This window comes from Bombina bombina, chromosome 3, assembly GCF_027579735.1.
Source record: "Bombina bombina isolate aBomBom1 chromosome 3, aBomBom1.pri, whole genome shotgun sequence".
Lineage (NCBI taxonomy): Eukaryota > Metazoa > Chordata > Amphibia > Anura > Bombinatoridae > Bombina > Bombina bombina.
This window is the reverse complement of record NC_069501.1, coordinates 783,868,172-783,882,537: the sequence shown is the minus strand read 5'-3', so window position 1 is coordinate 783,882,537 and position 14,366 is coordinate 783,868,172. Positions and strand designations below refer to the sequence as shown.

The 14,366-nt window shown below is 40.0% G+C and overlaps 1 protein-coding gene across 1 annotated transcript in view; it reads right to left on the bottom strand.

The window, feature by feature from the left end:
• LOC128652517 (F-box only protein 36-like) overlaps nt 1-4,190 on the bottom strand; it is a 98,583-nt gene extending 94,393 nt beyond the window's left edge. Inside the window, exon 1 of the mRNA XM_053705452.1 lies at nt 4,095-4,190. Within this exon, the coding sequence (XP_053561427.1) occupies nt 4,095-4,190 (96 nt within the window). The remainder of the gene's footprint in view (nt 1-4,094) is intronic.
• Between the last annotated feature and the right edge of the window lie 10,176 nt (nt 4,191-14,366).

The following is a 14,366-nucleotide window of genomic DNA, read 5'->3' as shown; positions in this document are numbered from 1 at the left end:
CACATAAATAAATCTGGAATTTTATTATTTGGAAATAGACATTGGCTTTATCTTAGTTTTATTTACACTGGGCTTGCTACAGACTTGTTTCTACTGCACAAACTTCTCTTGAATAAAACTGACGTTTGGACTCACATTTCAGGAGCGTATATCTAACAGAACACTACACTATTGCTGTCTAAATACCTCATACAATTTCTGAAGGTCTAAATTTGTAAGTGCATTTCCTTGTTAGCTTTAGGGTTCAGTGTATTAAACGTTACTACTCTATCTCGTTGTCTCTGCTTCTCTCCTTTCTAACATCTAACCCATCCGGAAGAAACTTAAGATCCGTATCTACCTTACTTCTGGAGGAGGAAGCAAGCCACGGGCATAACAGAAATTTCCACAGAGACTTAACGGCTTATGCTGAAATATATATATATATATACTGTACATATATATATATTGGTCTAAGATATAAGCATATGCAATTCATTCATTACCCAAAGAGCAGGGGTACCCAGAAAAATATATATATGATAAATTTGAGCCGGCAATTAGATATATATGAATATATAAGTATGAAAAGTTACTAAAGCAAACTTTCACATAAAAATGGTTCCTGGGTGCAAAACAAAATAAGAACGCTGTAATTCCATACAGCATGGAAGTCTGCAACAGCCGATACAAACTCGATTAATTGTGCCTGGGGAAACCCCAAGTGACGTTTATTTGCAAGTGGCCGTCCAGTAACAAGACGTTTTTATGTGGAAGTTTTCTTTAGTAACTTTTCATACTTATATATTCATATATACTGTATCTACTTGCCGGCTCAAATTTATCATATATATATGTTTCTGGGTACCCCTGCTCTTTGGGTAATGAATGATTTGCATATGCTTATATCTTAGACCAATTATAGACCAATTAATGTGTGTTTTTTCTTTTTGTTCACTTTTTTGCACATGATTAAGATTATAAATAAATAACATATTATTTACCAGACATCCTTGGTAGTGTCTTTTTGGGATAGTGACGGTTCCTATATATATTTGATTATTTAGGCTTTATATGGGGTTGCTGGATAAGGTTTACTAGTTGATCTTTTTGCAGTTCTACATTATTCTCTAAACCTCCGTGCACCTTGGGGTCCACATTTATATTGAAACATTGTGGGCCCTTGTCCATAGTCACAATATCCAGGGACAGCTGGCACAAATATTGTTTATAGATAGATAGATACTATTGTATCTTATTGCATTTACTGCTCCACTGCATATATTTAGGGCTTGAAATTTCCAGTGGTTCCGGATAACTTAAAAATTGCAGTGGACAATTTAGAAATTTGAGTTTTTCCTATCTAACATTGAGTGGACTACTAACTTTTTCCCTCTGGGATAGTAGCTTTTAAACCCCTGATTAGTAAACTATACTTAACTATATAGATAACACAAATGTTTATTGTAATCAATTCCTCTAGGTGTATGTTTTTGCTTAATGTCTAATTCATTAGAAGAGCAGCTTTCTGAGTTAAGCCAGCTGATTTATGAATACAGTATAACCTGAAAATCTTGTTCTTGTTTTACTCCAACTGGGAAAAACTACAAGAAATGATCATGTCTTAGGGTATTCATGGCGTTTGAGGAGTTCAAGGGAATTTCAGCACACATATATATGTATTGTATGAGTCTTATGCAAAAGTAACATATGGTGATTCATTGATTCTTTTTTAATGATAAATACGAATGTGTTAAAATGCAATTTTTTTTTACTAAACTAATATTATCAATTCCAGACATGATTGCAATCAATATTTTCATATAATTTGTTGTAATTTTCTAATTTTACTTTTTTCTAAATTAAACTAGCAGAAACAATGATGTGTATTAAGTGAACTGAGCATTTACAAAATGTTAACATTTAAAATATATGGAAATCCAAGATATGATGTTATCAAGAGACCACCATGTTTTTTTCTAGAATTTATGAGACATTAAAGGGAAACTGAAACCTTTTGTTTTTGTGTAAATATAATACTTTATACCACGATATAGCACGCTAAACCAACTATTTGATCGGCAGTATTTTCAGGCTACAAAAGTTGCTTTTTGGTCCTTTTTAGGGAGTGTGGTACAAAGCACAACTTGTACACAAAAGCAAAATGTGTTTAATTGTCCTTATAAGGCTATTAAAGGGACAGTCTAGTATAAATTAAACTTTCATTATTCAGATAGGACTTTTAATTTTAATCATTTTTCCAATTTACTTTTATCATCAAATTTGCTTTTTTCTCTTGGTATTCTTAGTTTAAACTAAACATAGGTAGACTCATATGCTAATTTCTAAGCCTTTGAGGGCTGCCTCTTATCACAAGCTTTTTAAATCTCTTTTCAACACAGAGACAGAAAGTACATGTGGGCCATATAGATAACACTGTGTTCAGGCACAGGGGATTATTTAAGAATTAGCACAAAACAATACTAAATGCAAGACAATAGATAATAAACAGTCAGATCAGGGGGCTGGAAGAAGGTTCCTAGATACAAGGTAATCACAGAGGTAAAAAGTATATTAATATAACTGCGTTGGTTATGCAAAACTGTGGAATGGGTTAGACCAATAATTATCTTATCTATTTTTTTTATAGAACCAATATATTAATTTAACAATACTGAAGGAAATATTTAAAGGTGGGTAAAGCAAAAATTAAACTTTTATAGTAAAGACAGAGCATGCAATTTGAAAATGATTCTAGGTAAGAGTGTGTGTTATACACTTACTCTTCAACAAATGATACCAATAGAGCAAAGCAAATTTGGTAACAGGTGCAAATCTGAACTTTTTTCTGAATTCAGAAAGTTTGAATTTACTATAATTTAAATACATGCTCACATAAAACATTTGCTTTTAATATATTTTTATTAATAATATATTTTTATTAATATAAAAAAACAAAAACATTTGGGTTAACACTATGGGGCATATTTATCAAGCTCGCCAGAAACAGCAGTTATGAAGCAGCGTTCACAAAGACCGCTGCTCCATAACCTGTCCGTCTGCTCTGAGTAGGCGGACAGACACCGCCGGAAATCAACCCGATTGAGTACGATTGGGTTGATTGGCACCCCCCTACTGGCGGCCTATTGGCCGCGAGTCTGCAGGGGACGGTGTTGCACCAGCAGCTCTTGTGAGCTGCTGGTGCAATGCTGAATACGGCAAGCGTATTGCTCGCCGTATTCAGCGAGGTCTGGCGGACCTGATCTGCAGTGTCGGATCAGGTCCGCCAGACCTTGATAAATAGAGGCCTTTATGTAATTTTTTTATTATACACTGTAGTTATTCTTACTCTTAAAGGGACATTCTAATACAAAAAATAGCAAACGCAAATTCATTAAAATATGCAATTGTTGCATTATTGACCCTAATTGCAAAGGGGTTAAACGCATAGGTAAAGCCTTACTTGTGCAAAGTTTCACATGGGAGAAAATGGCTGCTTATTGGTGTCATTATGCTTGCAGCTCACAACTTTACCTATGTGTTTAACTAATTTGAAATGTCACTTTAAAACTTTAAAAACATGCAAATGTTTATGTTCAAATTGAGGTATGTTGGCACAGTTTGTTTGTCCTCCCTTTTATAATGTGAAAATGCTCATCAATAGCGTTATTCAAAGAAGTGACTTCAAACAGTGTGTGACATAATGACTCTACTATCTTGTTATCTTGTGTACATTTAACATTGTGTAATAATAACAAAACAAATCTCACAATTGTACTTGTATTATAAAGTAGCTGTTACATAACTATTTCACTTTCATTTCACTTTAAAAGCATCTGCAACAGAGACAAGAAAATGATCAAATCTACAGAAGTGCAAGAAAGTGCTAAACTGTATAAAGAGAGCATTTTATGGCAAAAATAAGAACATGGAGAAAGAGGTGCTGCAGATTTATGTTAAAATACAATTTAGATATTAAATATAATTATGATAATATGATAATGTATTAGTAGTATCTATTCACCACAGCCTTCCTTTTAAGGACAATGTTAAATTTGCTTTTCTTTTCCACGATAAGAACAAGAACAGATCAAAGACTATTTGTCTGGTATTACCTCTTTCTGTGTGACAACAATGTTTACCAGGTCTTTCCTTGGGGAAGGAGCTTGGTGCTGGGCTTCATAGAGCGGATCCTGCAATAGGGAAGCCATGGTGGGCTTGTAACTGTTCCCTGCTGATCACTGCTTGATTCTGTCTTGGGCTGTAAATAGGAATGTTCTGCAGCCGGCTCCTACTTGTAACAGACTTGATCAGTATACATCACATTCTTGGTCCCGCCTCTATAACAAATCTTTTATTCCCTAGGCAAACTTGCTTTTGTTTACTGAGCACTGTGGTCAGATTTGGTAGACTTAGTGTGTGTGGGGATCTGATAACAGACTACTTTAAATAATGTAAAAGCTTTTAGCATTACTTTAAGAGGGATTATGATCCTATGTTACCGCCTGCATATTGGCACTAAAACACTGCAAATCCCATTTACTCATTAGAAGTCAGTAAGGAAACTGATCCCTTTTTGGCCTGAGTAAGATTCATTTTCCACTCTTTAGGATTTTGGGAAGGGAGCACATTTTTAGGTGTAGTTTTATGGCATTGGCATGATGCCTCCACATTCCCCCCCCATATGATTTATTTAGTAATGTTATTACAAATCAATGGTTCCTAGTTGTCTACTTGGGGTGCATGACTTCTGGCCCCTGCTTGCAAGAAATATATGTAGAAAATATGAGCTAAATTTGTTGCAGATTTCCCGGTGACTATACTAATATAAACACTAAACTTTCCACTAACACTGCCACAGCCTTCTGGGCAAGACAGGTTTTAACAGTATATGATATGAGACCTAGATAAAGCTAATAATGGTCCCAGTGGTAGCTGTGTTGGTAGCATGTCCTTTTATTAATAAACCTATAATGTTAGTTGTACATTCTACTTTTGGGTTTACCTGTCAACCTTCCTGTTTGTAGAAATTAGAGTGGCGTAAGAGTGCCACTAATATGTCTAAATGGGGCCTGGTGTCATGGTGCCCTAGAGGTCGGCCTGCAATGATCCACACACCGGAGCTCCGTCCCTTCCAACCACCCCCTCCTCTGCGCCAAAAGAGGGCCAAGCACCCGCTGTTGCATTGCAGTCTGTACAAAATGGTAACTGCCATACGAGACAACCTGCCAAATGCTGCATGGGGGGGGGGGGAGTACTAAGGGACGGAGCCTAACCATGGAACTCGCCAGAACAGCCGAGTTGTTGATGGCCCTGACCCAGCAGCTCCTGACAGATCAACCTCAGAAATAGGTTGTGATTAAAAAGTCTATGTGCAGTTTTACTCCCTGTAGCAGGGATTGGGCTTCAACGTCAATAGGCAGTTGACAGCTCCAGCGTTACCCAGGTGTTTAATCCTTCTGCCGAAAGAAATAATAATAGTGCAGATTGTTTTCCAACAAGTGTATAAATTGGATTACTACTCACCAGTCGACGCGTTTCGGTCAAACATAGACCTTTTTCAAGACTGGTTTCATGTGGACTTCAGGGTCTTTAAATACCCCATACAAAAATTGCCCGAATCATGATCTCGGAAGGAAATTCCTAGCAGTTCCGGTTCATTGGGCTTAAATTTTTTTATCACCTTTATACATTCATTTCTATTAAATAATAGGTCTAATTTTGCAGTGTAATATCTTATTTATTCGTATAATGTGAAAATAAATGATTCAATACTTCTAGTGTGTTGACCCCGATATTCCACCAATCTTATTGGTTCACGCGTTATCCCTTTCTTATTGGTTCAAAAAATGGAGGTGTGCACCGTATACTGAGCCTTATTCGCTCATAATTCAATATGTGTAAAGGAGGATATTTCAAGTTACAGCCCACTCTCTTTGCTTATTATTGGCTGTTCTTTTCTGACGTGATGTGTTACTCCTATTGATTCCAGTGCTGTATATTATTACCTTCCAGTCGAATGTGTGCAATAAAGGAGAGGAACATATAATTTACGGCTATCTGATTAGCCTTTACATAATTAGGATTTCGGCTATAAATTAGACTGTAGGCTGCCTTAATTTGACAGTTAGTAACCCCAGCCTTATTTTTTGAATCCATTGCCATTATAGAAATCCATTGCCGTTATAAAAATTCACTTGTCATTAAAAAACATTGCCATTATAAAAATTCAATTGTTATTATCAAAATCTATTAATCGAGTAAGATTCATTTTCTACTCTTTAGGATTTTGGGAAGGGAGCACATTTTTAGGTGTAGTTTTATGGCATTGGCATGATGCCTCCACATTCCCCCCATATGATTTATTTAGTAATGTTATTACAAATCAATGGTTCCTAGTTGTCTACTTGGGGTGCATGACCTCTGGCCCCTGCTTGCAAGAAATATATGTAGAAAATATGAGCTAAATTTGTTGCAGATTTCCCGGTGACTATACTAATATAAACACTAAACTTTCCACTAACACTGCCACAGCCTTCTGGGCAAGACAGGTTTTAACAGTATATGTTAACAGTATATGATATGAGACCTAGATGCAGCTAATAATGGTCCCAGTGGTAGCTGTGTTGGTAGCATGTCCTTTTATTAATAAACCTATAATGTTAGTTGTATTTTCTGCTTTTGGGTTTACCTGTCAACCTTCCTGTTTGTAGAAATTAGAGTGGCGTAAGAGTGCCACTAATATGTCTAAATGGGGCCTGGTGTCATGGTGCCCTAGAGGTCGGCCTGCAATGATCCGCACACCGGAGCTCCGTTCCTTCCAACCACCCCCTCCTCTGCGCCAAAAGAGGGCCAAGCACCCGCTGTTGCATTGCGGTCTGTACAAAATGGTAACTGCCATGTGAGACAACCTGCCAAATGCTGCATGGGGGGGGGGGAGTACTAAGGGATGGAGCCTAACAATGGAACTCGCCGGAACAGCCGAGTTGTTGATGGCCCTAACCCAGCAGCTCCTGACAGATCAACCTCAGAAATAGGCCCACCAGCCGCTCCATTACAACAGTCCTCAATTGGAATCTTGGGACTCCTTCATAACCGCTATGTATGACAACCCCCTAAATCCACCTACAGCACACTCTGCCCTTCGCTGCCTACAACAAGGACAAAGTAGAGGAGTATGTTTCCAAATTCCTTGAGTTGGCATTTGACACCAGCTACAACAAAACAAGCCTTATTGACCAGTTCTGCCTAGGCCTCTCTGAGGTCCTGAAGGATGAGTTGGCTTGTGTTGGTAAACCCACCTCCCTGGAGAAGTTGGTCTTGTTGGTTACCCAGCTTGATTAACACTTCTGAGAAAGGAAAATGGAAAAGCAAAAACCTTTGACACCAGTTCAACACCCAGAACCTTTAGGAACATCTGCTTCCTATGTTCCAAGTCCTACACCTGAAGAAGTGTTGCAGATATGCCAGGTTCATCATCTCCAGTCTGATGAGGAGAAGAAGAGAAGTTGCTCCCAGGGTCTCTGCCTGTACTGTAGGAAACTGGATTACCTCCTCTGGTCCTACCCTGTTTACCCCACCTCTATACCCAGTAAGGAGACCCCTTTCCCACTACTGTGGAACAATTCAGTTCAGTCTGTCTACTCATACTTGTCCTTTTTCTTTAACCCTACAGTGGGAAAATGAGAAGCATGTTGTCACCACCATAGTTTATTTTGGTGCCAGTGGCTGCTTCCTCGACCAGAAACTGGCCTCTACACTCAACATTTCTACCAGGAAGAAACCCTATCCTTAACTTCTATTTGTCATGGATAACAATCCCAAAAAGACAGGAGCTGTAAGACACAAGAGAAATTCTGTTTCTGTCCGCATTGGAGATCTTCACATGGAGTCGCTCTGTTTGGATATTGTTCCATCACCTCTGTTCCCTCTCATTTCGGGACTCCCCTGGCTCCGTACCCACAATTCCATCATTGATTAGAGCAAAGACACCCTCACCTTCTCCCCATTTTGCCACCTGCCCTCACCCTGGTTTTTTACACTACCTGTCCATGACTACCGTTCTTCCTGTTATGCTCCCCATAAAATAAAGTGACTTCCAAGACATTTTCAATAAGAAAAACATGGACAAGTTGCCCCCAAGATGCCCATATGACTGTCCGATTGTCTACTCCCTGGAGCACCTATACCATATGGGTGGATCTTTCCTCCCGTGAACACCAAATACATCTCAGAATACCTGGCCAAGGGGATCATCAGGCTCTCCACCTCACCTACCTCCTTTGCGGGGTAAAAAGATGGTGGGCTTCATCCCTGTGTCGATTACCATACTCTAAATAACATCACAATCAAGAATCAATACCCATTGCCCTGATACCAGGATTACTGCGCCATGCCGATATCTTCACGAAAAATTTATCTGAGGCCAATATTCAATTATATATTCAGTTTATATTTTGCAATAATCATTCCCTGATTGCTAAAACTGAATCTTTCCCTGAAATGTACAACTATTCACTGCTACAAGTTGCTCAAATATCCTCCTGCAAATATATATTTCAGAACTCTGCATTTATGTGTTCAGTTAAACTGCTTTCCTGTGATTCTCCAATATTTGACACAACAGTATTTAATGCTTTAACTTGCAACTTGCCTATCACCTGTGCTGCTCTGCTTATTACTCTGGCATTTACAGCTAATATTATATACTGTGAACTCATTGCATCTATGAATCACAATCTCCTATCTTTTACCTTTGAAGCCTGAATATCTTGCATTGTTATGTTTTGCACTTCATGAATCCTGCAGCAACTCCTAGTAACTATCGCCTAGATTTAGAGTTCTGCGTTAGCCGTCAAAAGCAGCGTTAAGGGGTCCTAACGCTGCTTTTGGCCGCCCGCTGGTATTTAGAGTCGGCCAGGAAAGGGTCTACCGCTCACTTGCAAGCCGAGACTTTTCCATACCGCAGATCCCCTTATGCCAATTGCGTATCCTATCTTTTCAATGGGATCTTCCTAACGCTGGTATTTAGAGTCTTGGCTGAAGTGAGCGATAGACCCTCTACCGACAAGAATCCTAACGCCCATGGAAAGGCTGTAGTTAAGAGCTTTATGGGCTAACACCGGTATATAAAGCTCTTAACTACAGTGCTCTAAAGCAGTGTTTTTCAACCAGTGTGCCGTGAGAGATCCTCAGGTGTGCCGCGGCAGACTGAGAACAGTGTGACATATTTTTTAAATTTTGCTTGTTTTGATGTGACAGGCTCATCAGGCAGACAGGCAGGCATCATTTACAACCATAACATATTGACATTCATTCACAGACAATCATTATGATGTATAATATATGCTGTATTAGGCTACAATGTGTGATTTTGTAAAATTTTGGGATGGTGGTGTGCCGCAGGATTTTTTAATGTAAAAACGTGTGCCACGGCAAAAAAAATGTTGAAAATCACTGCTCTAAAGTACACTAACACCCATAAACTACCTATGTACCCCTAAACCGAGGTCCCCCCACATCGCCGCCACTATAATAAATATTTTTAACCCCTAATCTGCCGACCACACATTGCCGCCACCTACATTATCCCTATGAACCCCTAATCTGCTGCCCCTAACATCGCTGACACCTACATAACATTTATTAACCCCTAATCTGCCACCCCCAACGTCGCGCCACCTAACTTCAAGTATTAACCCCTAATCTGCCGACCGGACCTTGCCGCTACTATAATAAATGTATTAACCCCTAAAGCTAAGTCTAACCCTATAATTTTAATCTAACGAAATAAATTAACTCTTATTACCTAAAGTATTCCTATTTAAAACTAAATACTTACCTGTAAAATAAACCCTAATATAGCTACAATATAACGAATAATTATATTGTAGCTATTTTAGGATTTATATTTATTTTACAGGCAACTTTGTATTTATTTTAACTAGGTACAATAGCTATTAAATAGTTATTAACTATTTAATAGCTACCTAGTTAAAATAATTACAAAATTATCTGTAAAATAAGTCCTAACCTAAGTTACAATTAAACCTAACACTACACTATCATTAAATTAATTAAATAAATTAGCTACCAATGCCTACAATTAAATACAATTAAATAAACTAAACTAAAAACAAAAAACAAACAAACACTAAAGTACAGAAAATAAAAAAATATTACAAGAATTTTAAACTAATTACACCTAATCTAAGCCCCCTAATAAAATTTTTTTTTAATAATAATAATAAAAAGTCCCTACCCTATTCTACATTACAAAGTAATCAGCTCTTTTACCAGCCCTTAAAAGGGCTTTTTGCGGGGCATGCCCCAAAGTAATCAGCTCTTTTGCCTGTAAAAAAAAAATACAACCCCCTCAACATTAAAACCACATTATACCCCTACTCTAACCCACCCAAACCCCCCTTAAATAAACCTAACACTACCCCCCTGAAGATCTCCCTACCTTGAGTCGTCAAAAGAGGACATCCAGACCTCTTCTGGTTTTTTTTTTGTAATTTAGTTTAGTTTAATTGTATTTAATTGTAGGTACTGGTAGCTAATTTATTTAATTAATTTAATGATAGTGTAGTGTTAGGTTTAATTGTAACTTAGGTTAGGATTTATTTTACAGGTAATTTTGTAATTATTTTAACTAGGTAGCTATTAAATAGTTAATAATTATTTAATAGCTATTGTACCTAGTTAAAATAAATACAAAGTTGCCAGTAAATTAAATATAAATCCTAAAATAGCTACATTTAATTATTCGTTATATTGTAGCTATATTAGGGTTTATTTTACAGGTAAGTATTTAGTTTTAAATAGGAATACTTTAGTTAATAAGAGTTAATTTATTTAGTTAGATTAAAATTATATTTAATTTAGGGGGGGTGTTAGGATTAGGGTTAGATTTAGCTTTAGGGGTTAATACATTTATTATAGTAGCGGCGAGGTCCGGTCAGCAGATTAGGGGTTAATACTTGAAGTTAGGTGGCGGCGACGTTGGGGGGGCAGATTAGGGGTTAATAAATATTATGTATGTGTCTGCGATGTTGGGGGCAGCAGATTAGGGGTTCATTGGGATAATGTAGGTGGCAGCGGGGTCCGGAGCAGCAGATTAGGGGTTAATTGTGTAATGCAGGTGTCAGCGATAGCGGGGTCAGCAGATTAGGGGTTAATAAGTGTAAGGTTAGGGGTGTTTAGACTCGGGGTTCATGTTAGGGTGTTAGGTGCAGACTTAGAAACTGTTTCCCCATAGCAAACAATGGGGCTGCGTTGGGAGCTTAACGCTGCTTTTTTGCAGGTGTTAGGTTTTTTTTCAGCCCAAACTGCCCCATTGTTTCCTATGGGGGAATCGTGCACGAGCACGTTTTGCCAGCTTACCGCTACCGTAAGCAACGCTGGTATTGAGGGTTGAAGTGGCGGTAAAATCGGCTCAACGCACCCTTTTTGGAGCCTAACGCATCCCTTCAGACAACTCTAAATACCAGCGTTGTTTGGAAGCAGCGGTAGGAAAAAAAGCTGCGTTAGCTATGGGGGTCTTTACCTACAAATTCTAAATCTAGGCGCATGAGTCTGTGGCCCCAAGTTATCAAGGTCCTGATCCGACAGACCTCGCTGAATACGGCGAGCAATACGCTTGCTGTAATCAGCATTGCACCAGCAGCTCACAAGAGCTGCTGGTGCAACGACGCCCCCTGCAGACTTGTGGCCAATAGGCCACCAGCAGGGGGGTGTCAATCAACCCGATCGTACTCAATCGGGTTGATTTCCGGTGATGTCTGTCCGCCTGCTCAGAGCAGGCGGACAGGTTATGGAGCAGCTATCTTTGTGATCGCTGCTTAATATCTGCTGTTTCTGGCGAGTCTGAAGACTCGCCAGAAACAGGGGCCATCAAGCTCCATTCGGAGCTTGTTAAATAGAGGCCACAGTATCTATTATGTTTCCTTTAAAGCCAGAACATATTGCATACATATGTTTTACACTACATGAACCCTGCAATAACTCCTTGCAACCATGAATCACATAATATCAACTATCCACGTCCAGGATTCTCTTCCCCGGGTCAGGGTTCAGTGTCTCCAATTCCCTACCACTGCCCTGAGGGTCTGTCTTCTGAGCGGTTATACACCGGAACGTGACATCTGCTGGATACTTTTTAGTGGTTAGCCTGGACAACATTCTAATCTTTTTGCCCACAGTCTTCCAACATATGGAACACATGAAGACAGTCCTCAGGGGGTTACGCAAGCATGGCCTGTACACCAAATTGGAAAAATGGCAGCTGAATTCCTTGGGTCATCACCCCAGGTCATATCCAAATGGATCCTCAAAAGGTCAGGGCAATACTAGAGGGGCCAATAATCACCGACAAAAAGGCAGTACATCACTTTATGGGATTTGCTAATTTTTTATAGGCAATCATCCAAGGGTTCACCCAGATATGTGATCCCCTCACCACTCTCACCAAGAAACAGGATACATTACTGTGGACAACTCAGGCCCTGGTGGCCTTTGAGAAACTCAAGCGGCTCTTCACACACGCGCCTATCCTCATCCAGCCTGACACCACAAAGGCCTTTAACTTAGAAGTGGATGCCTCCAACATCGCCACCGGGATAATCTCATGCATCCCATAGCCTTCTACTCCAGCAAACCTGACTCGATGTTGAACTACGATGTTGCTGAAAGGGAGCTTCTGGCCATTAAATGTTCAATAGAAGAATGACGGCATCTGTTAGAGTGCACTTCATTACCCATTACAGTATACACCGACCACTGTAACCTGCAGGATCTTTGCTCAGCCAAATGCCTTTGGCCCTGTCAAGCATGCTGGGCCCTGTTTTTCTCCTGTTTCCATCTCCAGGTCACTTATTTCCTGGGCACCAGAAGCAACAAGGTAGATGCAGTTTCCAGAATGTTTGACACACCCAGACAGGCTCCTAACTCAGTGGATACCATCCTGAGGCTTCATCAGTTCATAACCATACAGATATCACTCCTGGACTGCATACCTAACCTGAATGAACCACCACCTACAGTAGACGCTTCTCTCACACTGCAGCATGGTGTTTGGCACAAGGGTCTATGTACCCCCTTCACTGCGCTCAGATGTCCTGGGCCTGTTCAATGACTCCAAAGGTACTTCTGGGGACCTACCCTCCCATCCGACATCAAAGACTACATTGCTTCCTGCGCGGTCTGGTGATCCAAGTCCCACAAAGCCAAGCCTGTAGGCCTTCTCCAGCCCTTGCCAGTTCTATCTAATCCATGTTTGACATCACAACAGATTTCATAGTGGACTTATCACAATCTCGCAAGCATGATACCATTCTAGTGGTGATAGATTGCTGTACCAAGATGGCACACTTCATCCCTACCATTTTTCTCCTTACAGCGACTAGAACCGTCACACTGTTTCTACAGGAGATCTACTGCTTACACAGACTCCCAAGAACCATATTTACTGAAAGAGGATCTCAATTCACCTCTCGCTTCTGGACACAATTGTGCCAAAACCTCTGCATCAAACAATGTCTCTCCTTAGCATACCATCCACAGACCAATCGGACTAACCAGTCTCTGGAACCTTAGGTGTTACATCATGTTTCTATAAATTGACTGGTTATCCCTATAGCTGACTGCGGAGTTCTCCTACAATAATCATGTTCACAAGTCCAGCAAACTGACGCCCTTCTATGCTAATTATGGATATCATCTTCTCGCTTTACCAGATCTGCCTTGTCCCACAACAGTCTCCAATGTTGCCCAACCACTAAACACCCTCAAACATCAAAGACGTCTGTTGCAAGCAGTGCTCACAGCAGCACAACAGTGATACAAAGGACATGCTGATATGAGGAGGTCACCAGCTAACTCCTATATGCCAGGTGACAAAGTATGGCTGTCCACAAAGAATTTGTGAATGTCCTGTCCTTTTCTGGAAATTAGGACCTCACTATATTGGTCTTTTCAAGGTCATCAAGGTGCTCAATTCAGCAGCAGTCCAGGTGGATCTCCCAGCATCAAACAAGCTACACCACATTTTGCATGTGTCTCTCTTAAAGGCATGGAAGCCCAGCCACTTCACTGTTTCCAATCCTTCAAATCAAGTGATCATCAACGGGTCCGAAGTGCAGGAGATCCTTGACTCCCGTAGATGCAGGGGACATCTTGAATATCTCATTCACTGGAAAGGGTATGATCCAGAGGAATGGTCCTGGGAACATAGAATGTACATGCCCCTTCCAAGGTTAGAGCATTCCATTGGAGGCATTCTGGCCAGCCATTCCTGGTCCACACCCTGAGGTAGCGCCTGCGGGAGGGGCCTTTGTCATGCTGCCCCATGGAACTTACCTGTCCTAGGCCACTTATGGCATTCTAGA